Source organism: Puma concolor, chromosome A1 (genome assembly GCF_028749965.1).
Source record: "Puma concolor isolate L17-30 chromosome A1, mPumCon1.1.hap2, whole genome shotgun sequence".
Taxonomy (NCBI): domain Eukaryota; kingdom Metazoa; phylum Chordata; class Mammalia; order Carnivora; family Felidae; genus Puma; species Puma concolor.
In genome coordinates this window covers 233,817,852-233,839,389 of record NC_141667.1, presented here as the reverse complement: position 1 = coordinate 233,839,389, position 21,538 = coordinate 233,817,852, and the positions used below count along the sequence as shown (strand labels likewise).

The window sequence follows — 21,538 nt, the reverse complement described above, 5'->3', positions numbered from 1 at the left end:
GTGTGTCATTCACCTGTCTCTCAGAAGGGTTTTTTTTTGTGGAGGACACACAATGATAGACCAAATTCCCTCTGATACAGGTCCTTTGACAATGGTGATGCTGACAGAGATTGGAATGATAGCGTTGCTCTACCTTAGTGTAAGCCTGTTACTCAACCAAAGGCAAGAATTATATGTTCTTTTTGAAAACCTTCTATTTTGATGCAACAGCTTTATTGAGATGTATTCATATGTTACATAGAATTCACCCTTTAGAAGGATACACACATACACACACACACACACACACACACACACACACACACTCTCGCAGAATTGTGCACCCACCCCCACAATCAATTTTAGAATATTTACATGACCCCCAAAAGAAAGAAACCCTGTACCCATTGTCAAGCACTGCTCATTTTCCCAAACCCCAGCCCCTGGCAACCAGTAAACTTCTTTCTATGTCTACAGAACTTCCTGTTGTGGACATTTCATATAGTAGAATCATACAATATGTGGTCTTTCGTGTCTAACTTCTTTCACTTGTGTTAATGTTTTCAAGGTTCATCCATATTGTAGCACGTATCAGTCCTTAATTCCTTTTAATGACTAAAAAAATATTCCAGTGTATTGGCACTGGCATTCCATGCTTTGGTTATCTATTCATTAGTTGATATATATTTGCATTTTTCTGCCTTTGTCTCTTATGTGTCATGCCGCTATGAATATTCATGTGCAAGTTTTTGTGTGGATGGACATATGTTTTCATTTCTCTGGGGAATATACCTAGAGGTAGAATTGTTCTGTCATATGGTACCTCTGGGTTTAACCTTTTGAGGAACTGCTGGATTGTTTTCCAAAGTGGCTGCACCATTTTACATTCCTACCATCAGCGGATGAGGTACCATTCTCTCCATATCTTGCCAATACTTGGTAATGTCTGTCTGTTTCGTCATAGTTATTCTAGCAGGCGTGATGTGGTGTCTCATTAAGGTTTTGATTTGCATTTTCCTGATGCCTAAGGATATTATTCATCCTACCATATGCTTATTGGCACTCTGTATATTTTCTTTGGAGAAATGTCCACTCAAATCCTGGCTCATTTTAAAATTTGGTTATTTTTCTTTTCATTGTTGAGTTATATAGTTATCCATACATTTTGTTTACTTGAAAGCCATCAGATATATATTTTGCCAATGTGTTCTCCCATTCTTAGGTTGTTTCCCCCCACTACTTTTTATTTATTTATTTATTTATTTATTTATTTATTTATTTATTTATTTAGAGAGAAAGATAGAAAACAAGTGGGAGAGGGACAGAGAGAGAGAGAGAATCCCAAGCAGGCTCTGCACTGTCAGTACAGAGCCCAAAGTGGGGCTCAAACTCACGGACCATGAGATCATGACCTGAGCTGAAGTCAAGAGTCAGACGCTTAACTACTGACCCACCCAGGGGCCCCTCCCCCCACTACTTTCTTGGTAGTGTCTTTTCAACCTAAAAGCTTTTCACATTTTTTCTCCGTTTTACTGAGAAATAATTGACATATATCACTGCATAAGTTAAAGGCTCATGGCATGATGGTTTGATTTACATATATTGTGAAATGGTTACCACAAGAGGTTCAGCTAACATCCATCTTCCATATGGGCACAATCAAAACAAAAGAAGGAAGAATACGGGAAAATATCATCTCCTTGTGATAAGAACTTCTCGGATCTATTCTTGACAACTTTCCTGGATATTGTGCAGCAGGTGTTAGCTTTAGTCATCGCATTGTACTTTACACCTCTAGTGCCTATTTATCTTATAACTAAAAGCTTGTACCTTTTGACCGTCTCTCTCCAGTTCCCCCTCTCCCAACCTCCTGCCTCTGGTAACCACAAGTCTGATCTCTTTGTTCTGTGAGTTTGTTTTGGGGCTTTTTGTTGTTCTTTGTTTTAAGATCCTCTATTTGAGATCATACAGTATTTGCCTTTCACTTTTTTTCTCATTTTTAATGGCTGAATGATATTCTAGTGTGTGTGTGTGTGTGTGTGTGTGTGTGTGTGTGTGTAAAATAACTTCTTTATCCATTCATCCATTGATAGACCCTTGTTTCCATGTCTTGGCCATTGTAAATAATGCTGCTATAAATATGGGGGTGCACATATCTTTTTTATGTCCTTTGCCTTTGGATATATTCCTAGAAGTGGAATTGCTGGGTTATTTTAATTTTTTGAAGGCTGTCCGTGCTGTTTCCCATTGTTGTACGAATTTCCAAGCCCAGGGGCAGTGCACAAGGGTTCCTTTTTCTCCCCTTCCACACCAGCATTTATCTCTTACCTTTTTTGGTGGTGGCCATTGTAACAGGCATGAGGCATCTCATTGTGGTTTAATTTTGAAAGCTTTCACCTTGAATGAAATTCAGTTTTTTCATTTGTTGCTTATGATTTTTGTGTCACATATAAGAAATTATTGCCTGATCTGAGGTCATGGGGATTTATAGCTATGTTTTCTTCTAAGAGTTTTATAGTTTTAGCATCTCCATTGAAGTCTTTAATCCGTTTTTGAAATGTTTTTAATATGCCAAGAGGTAGTAGTCTAACATCCTTCTTACACACATATATATCCAGTTGTCCCAGCACCTTTTGTCGACAAACCATTTCTTTCCCCCCATTGAATGGTTTTGGCAGCTTTGTCGAAATTCAGCTGACCATACATGTTGAGTTTATTTCTGGGAACTCAGTTCTCTTTTAAGCTGTGTCTCTCCTTATGCTAGTACCACACAGTCTTGATTATTCTAGCTTTGTACTGAGTTTTGAAAATGGGAAGTGTGAATCCTCTAACTCTGTTTTTGTTTTTCAAGATCAGGGACTTTTTGTTTGTGTTCTCAAGAATTGGACTATTCTGTGTTTTTTGAATTTCCATCTGAATTTTAGGATCAACTTGTCAGTTTCTGAAAAGAAGCCAGCTAGGATTTTGATAGGGATCGCACTCCATCTGTAGATCAATGTGGGGAGTAGCGCCATCTTAACAACATTGAGTGTTCTAATCCATGAATGCTGTCTACTTTTTTGTGTATTCTCTCATTTCTTTTGATAATGTTTTGTAGTTTTCAGAAAATACGCTTTACACTTTGCTTATTAAATTTATTCCTGATGTAGCCACCTTGAAAATATACCTGAACCCCCCAATTTATTTAGATTCTCATGTAGTATTAGGAAAGTAGGCAGGTAATTTGGATTTATAGTAAAGCAAACTGAAATATTACAGAGTGGGCTTTTCATGAAATAGCTTTATAGTCTAGAGGCAGTGTATTTCATACTTTTCAAGCACTTTGGTGTAGGTAAAATTAATACAAAGCAAAACCCAAAAACCCTCTACTTTGGTTCTGCCATATAGTTGGCCTTTGAACAATGTGGGGGTTAAGAGCACCAGTCCCCCTGTGCAGTCGAAAATCTGTGTGTGACTTTTGTCTCCCCAACTATTTCACTGCTGATAGCTGTTAACCCGAAGTCTTACTATTGACCAGAAGCCTTATTGATAACATACAGTTGATTAACACATATTTTGTGTGTTATACATAGTATATACTGTTCCTACGATAAGTTAAGCCAGAGACAAGAAAAATGTTATACAAAATCATAAGGAAGAGAAAATACTTTTACAGTACTGTACTGCGTTTATTAGAAAACACGTATAAGTGGCTCCACACAGTTCAAACCTCCATCGTTCAAGGGTCAACGGTCATTGGAACTTTGCCAATGAAGGGATTGCATAGCTACCTTAGACAATGAAATGGAAGGCCCTCATTTGCTTCTCTTTCCTAGTGGGGATTGATGATGCCGCATACATACCTCAAGAGTGTGTAAAAAGCTTGGTTATCTACATATTTCATGTTTCTGGAGAGAGCAGAGCAGGCCTTTGAAGCAGGTCCATATGGATTGGGAGAGAGCAAGGAAAGGAGCTTCACTTGAAGTTTTTGTGGTTAGGGAGTAGGCAGGGTGAGTGGTCTGTACTCAGGCAGGTGCTTGTGTGGTTTGACTTTGTCATAGGCACCGAGGGGAGAACACCAGGCTTGCTTCTGAGCTTTCTTAGATGGGGAGAGAGGGAGAGCCCTGATGTTTGATGATTAAAATGTACTATGATTAGTTGAATTTGAACTTGTTGAGTAAGCCAGTATAGTGCCGTCTGAGGCTTGCAGCCTGAGGCCATTAAGGAAGGTGAAAGTTCCATCGAATGCCTTGTTCAAGAGCCCAGCTTTATGTATTTTGAGAAACAAAATGATTGCCTTGTTTACTATTAGTCATGTTTAGAACTCCAAAAGTGGATAAGGACTGTCATAGTGGGAGCTTGTATTGTGGCTGTAGGAAGTACAGAAACACATGTCACCTTAATTTTATGTTTTGGGTCTCTGTAGTGCAGAAAGATTCTCAGAGGGTTTTTTAACCTTAAAAAGGGCAACCGTTGCTGCCACTGGCTAGACCAGACAGCCCAGGCCAATGGCAATGGCTCAAGAGTATACAAATGTTCACATGGGACTGACTTTGACCAGAGCATCCTGTGTTAGAAGACTATCTGAGGTTTGTCTAAGTGTGCTGACCATTGGGTCGTATCCTGTTCAGGAACATCTTGGTTAAAAGATTAAAAGCAGTAGCTCTTAACAAGCTCAGTCGTGTGTGTGTCAGTTATGTTTCCACCTGGAAAATACACAAACTTCGCGTTGCTGTTCATCAGTTGATCCCAGCGGGCTCCCCAGGTAGCCAGTGGGGCTGGGGGAGTAGTGATCTCCTCTCACACTGTGACATCAGATAAGGGACTGAGGACAAGGAGGCCACCCCCTTCTGCGGGTGGGCTATGCCATAGGACCCAGGTTTGGTTCCACCCTGTAGCAAGAAGGCCAAGCTACCTCTGCTGAGTTTGTGAGCTTCTACCTCTATAACCTAAGGCATATTGGGAACCTTGGTGTGGAGGGCCACATGTTCAGGGCAGATGAGAGCTTTACTTCTTAGGGGAGCCAGTATGTACCTAGCAAGTGCCGCTCTCATATGGTGTCTTGCAGGACCGATGAGGGCAGTTTCTTACACAGAATCCCATGAGCAACTTATAGCCACTATTGGTCATCTGGGGACTCTAGAAGGCATGAGAGGAGGTTGCTCAAGCTCCACAGTGAGAGCATCTCCAAGGGCACTAATGAAAGTGTGTGTCGATTGCTCTTTGAACAGATTCTAGAGCCTTTTATTGGAGGGGATCCCACAGAAGGTGAGCCAGTTTGCAAGTAACAGCATAAATGTACTTAAGTAAAATTTGCAGACGAAGAATATTTTGCCTCCCGAACCCAAAAGAGTCTAAAAGATCCTGGGCTTCTTTTAATTTTTTGGATGCTGACAACATCACTAGCTGTTTCTTGACAGTCTCAGGGATGGAGTGCCCCCCAGTTTACCAAATAATTTTTAGGAATTCAATTAAAGTGGCAGGGCCTTGCACTGTGTGTAAGACAGTGGCCTATCCCTTTTCAGTGAGCCTGTTTGCATTTATATGTTCTGAATGAGTGTGTCAGATGAGTGTCCTCAAAGGGAGATGTTACCACTGTAATGTGTGTGCACCTACGCTCCCAGAGAAAGGTTGGATCCAGTTGAGATCTAGCCTGCAGAGATTGTGTGGTGGCTAGGCTGTTGAGGTAGCCCATGGGTAGCCGCTGCATGAAGATGTGCTGTGTCTCTTCGGAAGTGAAGGAAAACAGTGACTGAGGGGCCAAGAATGGGCCAGATTGGCTTGTTAAATGAACGGCAGTGGTCCTGTAGGAAGGGTTTCAATTCTTGCGGGCCTCGCTTTAATGTATACCAAGTCATATCACTGCCTTAACTGTAGGGATGGCCTGCAGGGTCCCATTTTGTCAAGCCAAGTTTTTATGGGTCAAAAACTTACCTCTCTTCAAACGTATCAGTCATAGAGTGTTCATGCCTGCTGTGGGATAGCGTAGGGCAATGGGTGCTCTGACGCTGGGGAATTTGGGGCAAGATGATAATTCTTTTTTTTTTTTTTTTTTTTTTAATTTTTTTTTTTTTTCCAACGTTTATTTATTTTTGGGACAGAGAGAGACAGAGCATGAACGGGCGAGGGGCAGAGAGAGAGGGAGACACAGAATCGGAAACAGGCTCCAGGCTCTGAGCCATCAGCCCAGAGCCCGACGCGGGGCTCGAACTCACGGACCGCGAGATCGTGACCTGGCTGAAGTCGGACGCTTAACCGACTGCGCCACCCAGGCGCCCCAAGATGATAATTCTTACGGTTAGGGTGAAGCCTATCTGGGTTTCCTTCATTTCTTGTTCAGTAATTCCCTTAAGATGATAAAATGTTATAGGGGATACATTTTTTAAATTTAATGAGATCCCCAGGTAGAGCTGTAGTTTGAGCCCCAGTATTGATTAGAGGCACAAAGTTTTGCCAGTTGGTACATTTAAGGAGATGTTAAGATTAATTCAGAAGCTATGTTGTCAAGGTGCAAAAGTCAGTGCCCTTGTATCTTTTGGTGGATAAATTCTTTTAGTAAATCTTGGATTTCCATTTGGGTCCAGCTGTAGCCCTCTGTTTCCATTTTTTGTTTATTCTGCCAAATCCGGACTTCTTCTCTTCTTCCTTCCCCCACCACCCTATTCTTTTCTTTCCCCTTTGTTTTTACTAAGGATTCTCTCTTCTCCGCCTGTATTTCTAGATTTCCTCCAGAGAGCTTCAAATCGGTATCATCAGGGTTGGAGGCTTCCCCCATGGCTGGGGTTACTTTGTAGGATTTAAGGACCCCAGGCTTAAAGAGGATTCGAATTAACCCCTTTCACTATACTGCAGCGATGCCATGAGTATTTTTCTCTATAACCCTGAGAAATCAGGATTTTTGTTGCAACAGAGGCATAAGCAGCAGCAGCAGCAGCAACAGAGGTATATAAGGGTCCTGCTGAGCCATTTGCTGTTAGGAGTGCTGACCTCAGCACTTCACATAATGGCTTTTTCTCTTTTTTGTGTTTTACCCCTAATGACTGCTTTTGTCATGAGTGATCACCCAGTGGACCTGTATGCAGCACAAGGTAGTCTTTTCCGCGAGTCTGGCGTCAGTTACGACTCCGCTGTAAGACGTGCAGAGAGGTCCAGGCTAAGATACATGACCCAAGGCCATGCCAAGGACCCCGCCCCAGTCACATATTCCTGTCTCCAAAAAACCAGGTAAGTATTGTAACTTCCCCCTTGGGTCAGGTTAGTCCCTGACAGAGTCTCCGCAGGACTCTCTAACGCGGAACAGAGCAGCATACCTCAAAGCACGAGCTAGCCAGCCAGCAGCAACCCCAAGGGCATGTTTTCTGTTGGGCAGCAGAGCCAGCTTGCAAGCAAACCACGAAGAAAGGCCCCCCGTGATGGTGGTCACCGTCTCTGCATCCTGGTCATGCCACCTGTTGTTGTGGTCACCCTGAAGAGACAGGGTGGACCCCACCCCAAATTTGGTTTCGGTGTCAAGACTGACGATGCCAGATGCAAAGCAGTTTACGAGGGAGTTTCTTACTTACTAATTGAGGTGTCTGGGGAGAGCAGTGCTGGCCTCTGCCGCAGGTGCAAAATGACTTGAATGAGCGAGGGAAGGATCCTGGCTCAGCCTATCGTATTGTCAGGGGTTGGGGCAGGGGGGGAGAGTGCCCTTGGAAGTGGACAGGGGCTTGTGTAGTTTCACTCTTCGGCCTCAGGGGGCAGCCCTGGGCTTTCCTATCAGCTTTCCCGGATGTGGGGCACAAGGGGGCGGGGAGTATAAGAGGGGCGTGGGTTTTGAAACCTGATAACTCTTCGCAGTTAAACATAAAAAAGGGGAATCTGACAGTCCTAAATATTTTATCTAGTTGATGTTGTAAGTGAAACTTTATTAATTTCACTTTTGGATTATTTATTGCAAGTATATAAGAAATACAATTGACTTTTATATATTGAACTCGTTTATTCTAATCGTTTTTAGAAATTTCATAGGATTTTCTACATACAAGATTGTGTGATCTACAATCACACAATGGCTTTTAATTTTCTTGCCCAATCGCCCTGGCTAGAACCTTCCATAAAATATTGAGTAGAAGTGGTGAGAGCAGACATCTTGGCCTGGTTCTTGATCTATGGGAGAAGCATTTAGTCTTTTTCCATGAGTATGGTGTTAGCTATGCATTTTGTTTTCATCCACTCATCAGGTTGAGGACATCTTTCTGTTGTTTCTGGTTTGTTAGGTGTTTTATCATGAGATGATCTTGTTATTGGTCAAGAGATTTTTCTGCATCTATTGAGAAGGCCATGTCATTTTTCTTCCTGTGGTACAATACATTGATTTCCATGTTAACCCAATCTTCCATTCCTGGGATAAATCGCACTTGGTTACGGTGTGTAATACTTTTTATATGTAGCTGGTTTTAGTTTGCTATTGATTTGGTGAGAATTTTGCATATGGAAGAAATTATTTTTTTTTCTCATGATGTTTTTGTCTGGTTTGGTTATCAAGGTAACGCTGGCCTATAGAATGAGTGTAGAAGTGTCCTCTCTCTCTCTCCCTCTCTCTTTCTGTTTCTCTGGAATAATTTGTGAAGAACTGGTGTCAATTCTTATTTAAATGCTTGATAGAATTCTCTCTCAAAGACATTTGTGCTGGGCTTTTCTTTGTGGGAAGTTTTTGGATTACTAATTCAATTTCTTTGTTGTAAGTAGATTGAGATTTTCTATTTTTTTTTCCTTTGTGTTTTTCTGGAATTTGTTCCTTTCACTAGGTTGTCTGATTTGTTGAGATATAGTTGTTCATGATATTCCCTTATAATTCTTTTTATTTTTGCAAGATTAGCAGTGATGTCCCCTCTTTCATTCTTAATTTTACAAATTGAGTCTTCTCTCTTTTTTCCTTGGTCAGTGTAATTAAAGGTTTGTCGACTTTGTTGATCTTTCTAAAAACCAACTTTTGATTTTGTTGACTTTCTCTTTTATTTTTCCATTTTGTTATATTTATTACCATTCTAGTATTTATTATTTCCTTCCTTCTGCTCAGACTTTGTTTGCTTATCTTTTTTCAGTGTCTTTAGATGGACTTTTAGTCCATTTAGTCCATTTAGATTTACTTTGTTGCTGTGACATCTTTCTTCTTTTTTTTAAAGTTTATATATTTTGAGAGAGAGAGAGAGAGAGAGAGAGAGAGAGAGAGAGAGAGAGAATCCCAAGCAGGCTCTGCGCTGACAGTGCAGAACCTCACAAACCATGAGATCATGACCTGAGCTGATACCAAGAGTCAGACACTCAACTGATTGAACCGCGTAGAAGCCCCATCATTCTTTTTTAATGTGGGCATTGCAGAGTGCTTCAGTGATATTCATTCTTATGGCCAATCTCTACCATTGGGCAAATCTCTTAGTCATTCTCCGAGTCAAATCTCAGAGTCATCTCAGTCAGACACTGCTGGGGGGTGTGGTAGGGACAGTGGTCTGTCCCTCTAGGAGTGGCAGTCCTGATTTACAAATGGGTGCTAGGCGGGGGGTGGGGGGACAGTAGCTTCTGGTCTTCTCCCTTCACGTCTCCTGATATTGAACCTCTAGCCTACAAGTGAGCCAGGACAACAGTGATTTTTGGCCTCTTGTGCCTGGGGTAGTGCCTCTGCCTTTTTACTTGGGACTGGGTGAAGGGTCCTCTGACCTCTTAGCCTCTTGCTTGCATGTAATTTAGCCTCTGCAACATGGACCTAGGGGAGGGATAAGGGTGGGAAATGGTGGTAGCCTGCCTCTCCCAGTGAGATATGGTACCTCTTGCCAGGGGGAGAGGAAACCTGTTGCCTTGGCCACAGCCACCCACATGAGAGCTGTCATCATGCTGAGATGGACAGGGTTGCAGAGGAGGAAAGGAGTGCATTAGGCTCAAGTGCCGTCCAATCTATTTTTACTGGATTTAGTAGATTTTCATATGTAAAAGTTTCTGTATTCACTGTATGCCTTTGGAACAATTTCTAGAAACTGCAAGTGATTGTTGTTTTTTAAAAATAATTTTTACTGGGGCACCTGTGTGGCTAAGTCGGTGAAGCATCCCACTTTGGCTCAGGTCATGATCTCATGATTCACGGGTTCAACCCCCGCATCAGGCGTGCTCTCTCTCTCTCTCTCTCTCTCTCTCTCTCTGCCCCTCCCCCACTCGCACCCTGTCTCTCAAAAAATAAACATTAACATTTTTTAATAAAAAATAAAATAATTTTTACTAATAATGGTTGTTTCACTGGAGAAAGTGTCCAGGGAGCTTGTGTCACCATTGTGGAAGAGGTCTGTCTTATGTGTGCTCAGTTTTATTTAACATTAATTGTTATCATTTGTTTACTGAGGGCTTATTATGCGCCTTGATAGGTTATTTCTGTCAATATTCTTAAATAGCCCAAGGACACTGAGTAATTGAAAAAAACGTATTCCTCTGACATGCTGCACTTGAAAAATAGTAAGGAGTGCACATTTTTCTAATTAAATTCCTTTTATGAGAAACTAAGATTAACCTAAGGCACATTCACTCAGAGCAGCTGAATGTAATGCACAAGAGCACCTTTCACAGGGCAAGTGGGCATGTCATCTTCTGTTGACCTTTTCAAAGTGTGGTCCAGGCACTACTGAATGAGGATCGCTGAGGTGCTTGTTTAGAAGACTGAGTTTTGAGCCCCATCCCAGCCTAATTCTCATGCAGAGAGACCAGCGCAGGTATTCAGCTCACACACCGGGCTGCATTAATGTGTGCAAGCTTGACTACTGCAAACTTCAGCTAAACTGGATTGAATAATAACGTCAAAACCACCGTGCTAGACACGGGTGGTTTCTCAAGAACAATAAGACCTGCTTTTCCAAACCCCAGAGGTATGTAAACTATTTGTGAGATTTATCTGGTAGAAAGAGAGACCGTTGGATAGTAGCTTGATGTATAGATTATATAAAATTTAGAAAAATTATGTATACTGAGAGTTGGGGCAAGACATACTCCCACAAGTAGCCTACACACACACACACACACACACACACACACACACACACACACACACACCATGTGCCTTTATTGGAAGGGAGAGCTGGACTAAGGGAAAGTGAAAGCCTGGAAGTCACTTAGAGCCTTACTTCGTGTGTACTTGGGTCCCTGCGTTGTTGAGTCCTCTCTCTACATGTTCTGCCACTACCTTTCTTCCAACGGCACGAACAATCATTGAATATGGGTAAGGGTAGGGTAGAATAAATTCCTCCTTGAGCATTTTCCATGCCCTTATTGCCTTACATAATGATTTAATAAACTAAGTTTTCATTCTTAAATATTAAATGAATGTTTACTATGTGCCAAGGTTCTCTGTTAGAAATTTTGAACTTTCCTTCATTCCCAAATATGGGTTTGTTTTCTTGGGAAAAAAATTAGTCCACGTTCTTCTCATGTGACTTGATGTAACCTTAGGTCAGTTATTGATTAACTGGGCTGGGAAAGAGGTTATATATAACCAAAACTAGTATCCAAATGTGGTGGGTTTAGTGTATACTTACTGTTGAAATTGCATCTGATTTTTTAGCAACTCTTTTACTGTTTTATAGGCACTGTTCAAAATTGAGTTGGCGCAAACTTACTGTGAAGATGGTATCTGATATATGGGGATACTTTCATTGTTCTGGGGATATCACCTAAAAGTACGCAAAAGGATAGGAGAACAGTTGGAGACGTTGACATGGCATTTAATTGCTGATACAGAAGGGCCATTATTACTTATTAAGCAGTGATTATTTCTCATCATATTTGAACGTTTTTCCCCCAAGCATTAGGACAGAACTGAATTGGGAACACTGCAGCCCCAGCTGTCTGCACTCACCCAATTTTTCCTCCTCCTCCTCCTCCTCCTGACCCAGAAATCAAGAAACCAGAGTTGTGCATATTCTGTTTTCACATGTATGTGCAACTGGCTACAGACTCCCTCTTAGGGAGAGCTCCCAGTAGAGGAAGAGGCACCAGTGGTCCAGCGTGGCATCTGTTGGTTCTCTAAATTTTTTTTTTTTTTTTTAAACGTTTATTTATTTTTGGGACAGAGAGAGACAGAGCATGAACGGGGGAGGGGCAGAGAGAGAGGGAGACACAGAATCGGAAACAGGCTCCAGGCTCCGAGCCATCAGCCCAGAGCCCGACGCGGGGCTCGAACTCAGGGACCGCGAGATCGTGACCTGGCTGAAGTCGGACGCTTAACCGACTGCGCCACCCAGGCGCCCCTCTAAAGATTTCCACACATAGATCTGTTTGTAATGTAGATTCTTCATTGATTTTCTTTTTTTTTTTTTTTTTAAATTTTTTTTTTTTTTTTTTAACGTTTATTTATTTTTGGGACAGAGAGAGACAGAGCATGAACGGGGGAGGGACAGAGAGAGAGGGAGACACAGACTCGGAAACAGGCTCCAGGCTCTGAGCCATCAGCCCAGAGCCTGATGCAGGGCTCGAACTCACGGACCGCGAGATCGTGACCTGGCTGAAGTCGGACGCTTAACCGACTGCGCCACCCAGGCGCCCCTCTTCATTGATTTTCAGATGTCGTTAAAAAAAATAAATAAATGGCTTGTTTTATTATTAGTTTGCAACCTGGTTAATCTTTTAGTAGATAATAAAGAGTGAGGAACGCTGCTGAATGGTCTGCATATAAGCACTCACAGTAAATACGGCTGCAGCTGAAAGTTCCTAAATGGCTTGACTAGAAATTTATATAGAATATTAGGACACTTGCCCCTTTTTCCTTTTTGTTATTATTATTTATTTATTTATTTTTATTTTTTTTTTCTTTTAACGTTTATTTTTGAGACAGAGAGAGACAGAGCATGAACAGGGGAGGGTCAGAGAGAGAGGGGGAGATACAGAATCTGAAACAGGCTCCAGGCTCCGAGCTGTCAGCACAGAGCCCGACGCTGGGCTCGAACTCATGGACCATGAGATCATGACCTGAGCTGAAGTTGGATGCTCAACCGACTGAGCCACCCAGGCGCCCCGCCCCTTTTTCCTTTTAAGGACTATTAAAGGGCATTTGTGTGTGATAACATTCTGGTTCTATCCGGTATTGAAAGGCTCTTTTGGTGTGGAGATGATCATTGCAGCGGCTATGAACGGAGCCTGATTCAGACATCATCATGCTGAGATAGTAGATTTATAACATGATGTTTTATTATTTCGAAATTAGCTGGCTTTGCACATATTTGGGAACTAATTTTAAGCTTAGTTTAATTTTTGAATTTTAGTTTAACATAAAAACCCATTGTGGAAAAAGAATTAAAAAAGCCTAGTAGTTTTAACTAGAGCATCTATCAAGTTCTGTTACAAGCGGTAATATTTGCAATATATCTTTGAGGCCAGTTTTATCATCACCAGTCCTTCCATTGGTTCTGAAGTGTTGGGTCAAGTGCCCAAGGTCACACAGCCAGTAAATCATACAGACTGGATTTCAATCTGGCCAGTTCCCCAGTTTATGCTCACCTCATTCCTACAATGAACGGAATGCTAGCAAACAACTCTTTTGTGCATGCTTCTATGATTTCTCACCAAGTGTTTATAATTGCTGGTGACTATTTACCACAAGGGCTCTTTACCCATTGCATGTCAGACTTTAAGGTGTACGTCACTTTCACAGTTCTAGGGTAGCTTGCAACAGTACAAGTTCATTCCATTCAGCGTCCTAAGCACTGTCTACCTTTATTTATGGCCATATAATAGGGCTAGTTGTCTATTCTTTTCTCATCTGCCTGCTGCCTCTCCTCCTGTGTAAGTTCTCTGAAGCTCCCAGCCCACAGCGAGGAGTTTTTCTCATAAAGATGTATTTGTGACTATGCTGAACCGCACCATACAACATCAATTGTGTTCAGTTTATGATAGAGTTAGATTACTATTCATAGTCTGTGTATTCCTCTGTCTCGTTGTCAACTGATTTTTTTCGTTTGTTTGTTTGGTTTGGGTTCGTTATAGCAGATTTAAAGAAAGCCTCCGGTTCAAATGCTGCAAAATCCAATCTACCAAAATCTGGACTTCGTCCTCCTGGATACTCACGTCTCCCAGCAGCCAAGCTGGCGGCGTTTGGCTTCGTGCGGAGCTCCAGCGTGTCCTCGGTCTCCAGCACCCAGTCCGCGGACAGCGCGCAGCAGGAGCAGAGCAGACTGGCCAACCGTAAGTGGGCGGGGGAGGGTGGGAGGCGCCGGCTGCGTTGTTCCCTGTGGGACACGCCCCTAGGACCACACCGGGGCAGGTGAATGGGCGTATGGGTATAACGGCTTCATTTCTTTGTGTTTGAAAGAGTTGATTTGACTTCCTATTATATTATATTATATTATATTATATTATATTATATTATATTAATTATTATATTACATTATATTATATTATTATATTTTATTTACTTCCTTAATCTACCATTGTTAGGACTTTAGAAAATGATCTACTGAAGGAAAAAAGGCCTGTTTGGCACTATCATTTTTTTCAATTATGAGGAATTAGAGTGCCAGAAAAAGACTTAACTCTAGAAAATGACTTAACCAGGTACTGATTCCAGGAGCCCTTTGCTCATGGATTCTATCTAAGAAGTCAAAGAAAATCCAACACAGGTGTTCCCATGTTGTGCTATCATGAAGCATATTATGTATTAGATATTAGTGGTGAGAATCCTTTTAGTCACCTGGGATTACCTGTCATGGCTTCATTTTGGTGGAGCACTTGGCTGGATTTCTCAAAGTTAACTAAACAGTGTTAAAAATAGAAAAGTAGAGCTGAGCTTCTTCAACTCTGCCCAGAAAAGTCCCCATTGGCGGAGTGATGCTACTCTAGGCCTGGCTCCCGAGACTGATGTTGGAAGCTGTGTTTTAAAGTATGAATTAATAGTCTCAGAGCAAGTCACAAACAGCCACCGTTCCAAAGGAGATCTGGAGGCCGCCCCACTGACCTGAGCCTTTGATGACCAAAATCCATCTCAGCCTGTCAACTTCAAAGTCATTGTTATTGGATCTGAAACCATGACATCTCAGACGTTGGTTAGCAAGAACTGGCCAGAGGACCAGGGAAGTCTTAGAGGTTTTCATGTGGAGTGCTGTTCGGGAGGGATTACAGTAGTTGAATCGTGCTGAAGTAAGTACTGAGAGAAAGAAACAGAGGGCAAGACGGGGTATGTGGGAGGGGAGAGGTGGAGAACAAGGTTGATTTATATTATTTTCTAAATTTCTTTTCTCCGAGCTTGCTCTTTCTCTATCCTTTCTTGGGTTCACAGAGATGACGCGTGGCACATTCATACCTGCAAAGTTCTAAATTTTGGTCTACCTAGTTATTCCTAAAAATAATGCATTACCTTTTCCTTTATCTTGATGTGTTTGTAAGCAGTTTCTGAGAGGTTTTTTTGCTCACTTGGTTTCCTAAAGGTGCTGCATCTCAGAACTGCTTTCACACAGGAATACACTTGTCATTAGGGATTATATCAGATTCTCAAAATCTGAAAGAGCTCTTTGCAGATGTGTAACTCATATTTTTCCATGTGTGTGCGTATTGACAACCTGAAGATTTTTAGGTATAGGAGCAACTATTTGTCATCTTTTTTAGTAGTAAAATCCCTGGTGGCATGTTTCTCTTTTAGAGGAAGCAGCATGAGTGGTTTAAAAAAAAAAAAAAAAAAAAAAGTACTTTTTGGTATATATCTTTCCAAGGAAGTAGTTAAGGCCTTGGTTTCTTTAAAAAATAAGAATCATCTCGGGATGATTGAGCTTCGTTCCCATGGTAGCAGTTTTTGCTAAAGGAGAGCTGATAGGTGTGGACAGAATAATTCCAGGTGTGCTTATGGCATTTCTTCTCACATCTGCTTGAAAGGATGCCTGAGAGGGACACGCTGAGCACCCGGGGAGGCAAGAGCCATTATGTGCCAAGGAAAATAACTCCTACTTTAAAGACTTCATAGTAAAATAATAAATTAACTATTAATACATAATTATTAATACGTAATGCATTAGTTATTGATACATAATAGATATGCATTTAGAATTCTTTTCCAGTTTTTAGAAAAGCAGCATTAGAATTGATTTGCCACCTAACCATGTGTAAAATTTATACTTCACCAATAAACCACGGAAAAATTTCTCACTTATTTGAATTGATATCTGAGTGCCATTAACCACCTGCTAATACTTGTTATTAGATGTAATGTCAAAAATTTTGTGTCTGTTCTTTAGTGGAGGGATGATGCTTTGATGACAAGGATTAAGTAAAATATGAGGCACTCAAAAGAGCCAAAAGTCCTTAGATCAAACCACAGGAGCAAAGCTTTGTTGGTTTAGCTCATGGAAACAGCTAGCATATCAGAGCTGGTTCCTTTTTCCTTCTTGGAACATTGGTCTTTCTTCAAACAGTACATTCACGTAGAATTGCATTTAGGAATACCACAGTAATTAGGAATTATATTATGGCACAGTAGATGTCTCAAAATCTGAAACATGACTCTAATAAGGAACTGTTTGAAAGTGCGCAGCTCATATTTTTAGATACTCATGTGCCTATAAACAGTCCGAACAGTGTCCACGATGACCGAAGCATGCTATATTTAGGACACTTTTCAGTGATTCATTATGAACTTAGTGTTTCCTGGATGACTTTGGCTTAGCTACAGCTCGCTCTCCCTGCGGCTTTTCTAAAGGGTCCTGAGGGGCAGGTGACAATGAGAGTGGAGAGGAGAGACCCCTGGGCTCCCCTGGACCTGGGTCTCGGCTGTTGGGTGTGGAATCTACTCTCCATCCTGGACTCTGGTTCTCTACCGTATCTTCAGGCCCACTGGGCACTAAGTCAAGGGCCCTTCTGTGTCTTTTTACCTTTTCCACAAGGTTTTGACAAATGGAGCAGACACAGAGAAATGAATTATGCCTGTATGTACTTAGATCATATTACTTCTATTATGAAGCCCTTTGAAGAGACCCTAAAATCAGGGTATCTTGGGACCCAGTCCGCCCCCTCATTTTAAAGCTAGCAAACTGAGATCAAAGTGACTCATTCTGGCTCCTGGGCCAGTGTTCTTCTTCTGTGTAGTCCTTAAAGTTGCCACATAAGGTGAAGAACCACTCCTGATTTAAAGTCTTTTCTTCCTGTTCGTGAAGCAAGTTAGAGTCAGAGTGGCCTGGAGGGACCCTGTAGACTGAACTCACCTTTCCCCCACTTCCTGGGTTGTCAGCCAGCCCCTGTGTAAACACTGAATGATAGAGAACATTCCATCTTGTGAAGAAGCTGCCTTTGAGATGGGATAGCTCTCGTCACGAGGCAGTGCTCTGCGTGGGTTCAGGCTGCCTCCCTGTAATTGCCAACTAGTCACTCAGTTCCTGTGGACTGGTACAGAACCTTGACATTCATTGTATTGCAGGTGACAGCCCTCCCAGCCCCCTTCACTCCTTTATAGGTTCATCACGTGAAGATTGTGAGGCTGGTACCTTTAGAACCTCAAATAAAGTACCAAATTACCCTAGTTAGCAACTCACGGCTTTTTTAAAGATTTAAACTGAAGAGAGACAAAGTAATTCCCTAACTTAAGCTTAAACTTTAAATCATATATTTGAGCAGGTCTGACCCAGTGTGTAGCTCATAATTTTTTTTTAATAGTTTTCAGAGACCAAACCAAAAAAAAAATCTCCAACTTCGAGAAGAAAAATTACTGTGGAATTTAGTGCTGGTAATGTATTAGAGCCTAAAGTGTATCTAGTTGTCAGATTTATCAGCAGTTAGCTGTAGACTTGATTTTCCCAGTGGATAGGTACAATTTAAAGTTAAACTTCTGGAGGGTATGGAGGGGAGTAGGGAAACTTGAGGATTTCATGAATTAATCATTAATGAAAATAGTTCGTATCACCGAAAGATAGAATAATTTCTATAGAGGATCTTATCTCATTGTGTATTCCGAGTAGCACCTAACGTGTTGAGTGCTCAAGAAATAAGAAAATCTCTATCTAAAAAGAATATGATGTAGATGGTGGTATTTGCAGTGGTCCCTTATGGTTTCCCTCCCACTTCTTCTCCATTCGAATCTGCCATGTGTTCTCCATGGGGTGAGCGAAGACCGGAACTCACGAGACAAAGAACTTAAAAAGTAAAAAAAGAAAAATGAGGGCTTTCTTCTTGTTTCTTTCCCTGGTGCAGAGAGGTAGTAGCGTTTGGGGAAGTAGGAATACAGCTGGCGAGGTGGACGGAGAGGCTGACATTGTATAAATGATCACGACACAAGCGTATATGTGCCTACAGCCTTGAAAATGATACAAAGTTGGGTAATTGTTCCTGGCTTGGAACAACTGGCTTGGAGGGTTAATTTCTGATTGGGGTGATCGGGGAGTTTCTCAGAGGGGTTGTATTTTGGGAGGCGGAGACGGGCTCTGGGAGATCTTTTGTAGGAGAGCTATTGGCGCATCCAGAAAACCCCCTGAATTTGAGGGGTTGCTATATGGCACATCCCCTCATGTGCCTGCCAGTTCATCGTAGAGTCATCTGTGTTCTGTACCCCGAGGCCTTATGTGCTTGAGCTCCCCAAAGTTGTTCTCACGAGGCATCTCTTCCAATTCTTTTTTTTTTTTAAGTTTATTTATTTTTGAGAGAGCAAGAGAGAGCAGGGGAGGGGCAGAGAGAGAGGGAAGGAGAGAGAAAATCCCAAGCAGGCTTCGCACCGTCAGCGCAGAGCCCGATGCAGGGCTCAGACTCACAAACTGTGAGACCATGACCTGAGCTGGAATCAAGAGTTGGACACTTGACTGACTGAGCCACCCAGGCACCCCTCTTTCAATTCTTTAGGCTTCCCCGTGTTCATCTTATCCATACTATCAGCTCTTAGCCCTTTGAACACTCTGCCGACTCCGATCTGCCGCCTCAACCTCTCTCTAGAACCACTGACCCACATTTCACACGACGCCGACCACCTCCAACAGGCCGACCCAAATTGCCTCAAACTGAACATTTCCCCCAAATGAATCTTTTATTATCGTTTCCAGACCGGTACCTTCTCTCACGGTCACTCTGTTAATGATACCTATGATCTGGCTACTGAGGCTGGAAATTTCGGGATCAGCATTTCCTCTCACCTTCTTTTTGTCGTCCTCTCTATTCCGTGATCACATCTGGTCCATTCTCACTCTCTCATGTACTCCATCCTCTTTCGTCTGCTCACCTTACTTTAAATCTGTAGCACCTCTCACCTAAGCCATTCCCACCGCGTCGTCACTCTGTAATCCTTAGCGCATGTGGTCCTAGATCATTTTCCCTTTCCCCCCTGTTATGATTGCTGCATGGTGCCTCTGCGCTTGCTACAGTTCCTTGCTGGACGTTCTAGGTCCTCCATGATCTGCTCTGGCAGATCCCACACACCATCCCCTCGTGTGCACCCTCAACTGGCCAACCAGAATCGTTCACTTTTTTCTCGGAGGGCTTCGTGCTTTCCTTTGTGGTGTTGGTGTAAACCATTCATCCGCGTAATCCTCTGCCCCTACTCCCAACCAAATTTCTCTGTAAGTTTTTCAGGCGTAATTCAAATGCCACTTCCTCTCCAAAATCTTCCTTCACCTGTGAACCAGAAACCATCTTTTCTCCTGAGAACTCCTATGGCCCCTTGCTTGGATCACTTGTGTGGATTATCACACACCGGCTCGTGGTACTTACTTGTTTCTATGCCCTGTCTCCCCTACGGATTGTCAGCTCCCTGAGGATAGCAGCTAGGTCTTTTGATAATTTTAGTATCCTTCATGTTATACCTAACATGGCCTTGACAATAGTACAGTGTCAAGAGAAATTCTTTCCCAGTGGGAATTCTCTATCATGTTCTCTTATGTAAGAGTATGGAGCAAGAGAGATCCCTTAGAGGAACCTGAGCAGCTTTCAGAAGTATCTTGTACCGGGAACTTATTTTCACTTCATTAAGACTTTCATGGGTTTTGATAGTTGGCGAAGTTCTTCATCAGTGTGGGTTTCATAGTTTTCTGGAATCTCTAAAATGTTACTTCTATGGACTATGGTGTACTTATGGATAATCTGTACAACTCAAAGAGTAGAAAAGATAATAGGTCATTTAAAGTATAATTATATTCAGAGATAAATCATCATGTAGACTGACTTAATAGTTTCATAGATCTCTAATAACCTATATATCTCCTTGCATATATTTAGCCACTTTAAAAGAATTGGCATAAAACCCTACCATTGAGGCTTTTCATGGGAGAATTTAAGAGTCTTCAAAATTAAATGTCTTAATTGGAGAGGTTAGATATTTTCATTACGTTTTAGAGTTTATTTTTTATTTAAGTACTTAAGTCAGTAGATGTTTTTTTAATTATCAAATAGGATTTGGGTTCTGGAGATAATATTCTAAACTGGAAAATCACTAACCTTTTTGGAAGATTAATCAATGAAACTAAGGGTTAATAGGAAAGCTTTTTGTAATGTTAACTTCAGCATTTATGCTCATGAATACCATAAAATACATTTACATAAATAACACTTTTGATTTTCTCTATCTGACATGAATTCAAAATAAGTTCAGAGTTGCCAAGAAGTATTATTAATAACTCCTACTAAAACAATCATTAATCTATTTCATGTTCCATTGGCAAGGAGGGAGTCATTTTTTTATTCATGGAGAAAGGAGCTGAAAGGGACCTGTGAGGTCAGATTTCAGAGAAGCTCTTGCCTATTTGAGATTAAGCCTTATTGACATCTTTGTACTTCCTTTTCAAAACACTCAAATAATTATCAGGTCCACCTGGAGATGGGATTAGAGCGTGAATGTATCCCATTTTGTTTTTTAAAAAGTTGACCATTTTTCGTTGTAAGAAATATAAACTGAAATTTCGGGGATAATATTTTTATCATGTCTAGTTGAGCTGCCCCATTTTTCTTGGCTGTCTGGTTTTGTGACTGTCAGATTGTCTACTTTCCCTACCGCAAACCAGCCCTCTTTCAGCGTCTGTTGTGGGATAAGCCCAGAGCTCAGCACTGCAGCTCTTGTGACTGAGACACCATGATCTTATTCTAGCAAAGTTAGAATCCAGCGGAGAGACAGGAGTGTGAAAATAAATCCACGTAGGGAACTGAGAGTGTGGCCATGGCTGAAGACTGCATAGCGTTTGGTGGGTGGGTGGTGGGTGGGGAGGAGGCATATAAAAGGGGGAACACCTAACCCTCCTGAGTTGGGGGTAAGGGTAAGGAAAGCCCTCACACCCTTTATCCCCTCCCCTGCCCCCCCCCCCCCCCGCCTGTCTCAGCACCACTGCATTGTATCTTCAGATCTCATTATTCCACATTTTAGGTTATGACAGTGTTCTGGCTTTGCTATGAAATAATCTGGCAAAAAAAAACAAACAAAAAAAAAAAAACACCTCCGAAAAAAGATAAAAAAAGATAGGTAAATTGTTCATATTCCTTGAAGCGGGATGATGGAACTATGAAGACTTATTGCACTATTTACTTTACTTTTTTGCACTATTTACTTTTTTTCCATAAATGAAGGTTAAAATCTCATCTCCCCCCCGCATTGGCTTTCATTTCTGAAGACACCAGATAG

At 41.7% G+C, this 21,538-nt stretch overlaps 1 protein-coding gene across 2 annotated transcripts in view; it reads left to right on the top strand.

Moving 5' to 3' along the window:
* Positions 1-21,538, top strand: part of MTUS2 (microtubule associated scaffold protein 2) — a 575,343-nt gene that overhangs the window by 237,965 nt on the left and 315,840 nt on the right. Inside the window, exon 4 of one of the 2 annotated variants that reach the window (XM_086714439.1) lies at positions 13,957-14,154. In XM_086714439.1, coding sequence (XP_086570565.1) covers positions 13,957-14,154 — 198 coding nt within the window. The remainder of the gene's footprint in view (positions 1-13,956; positions 14,155-21,538) is intronic. The other variant, XM_086714450.1, reaches the window with a different exon arrangement.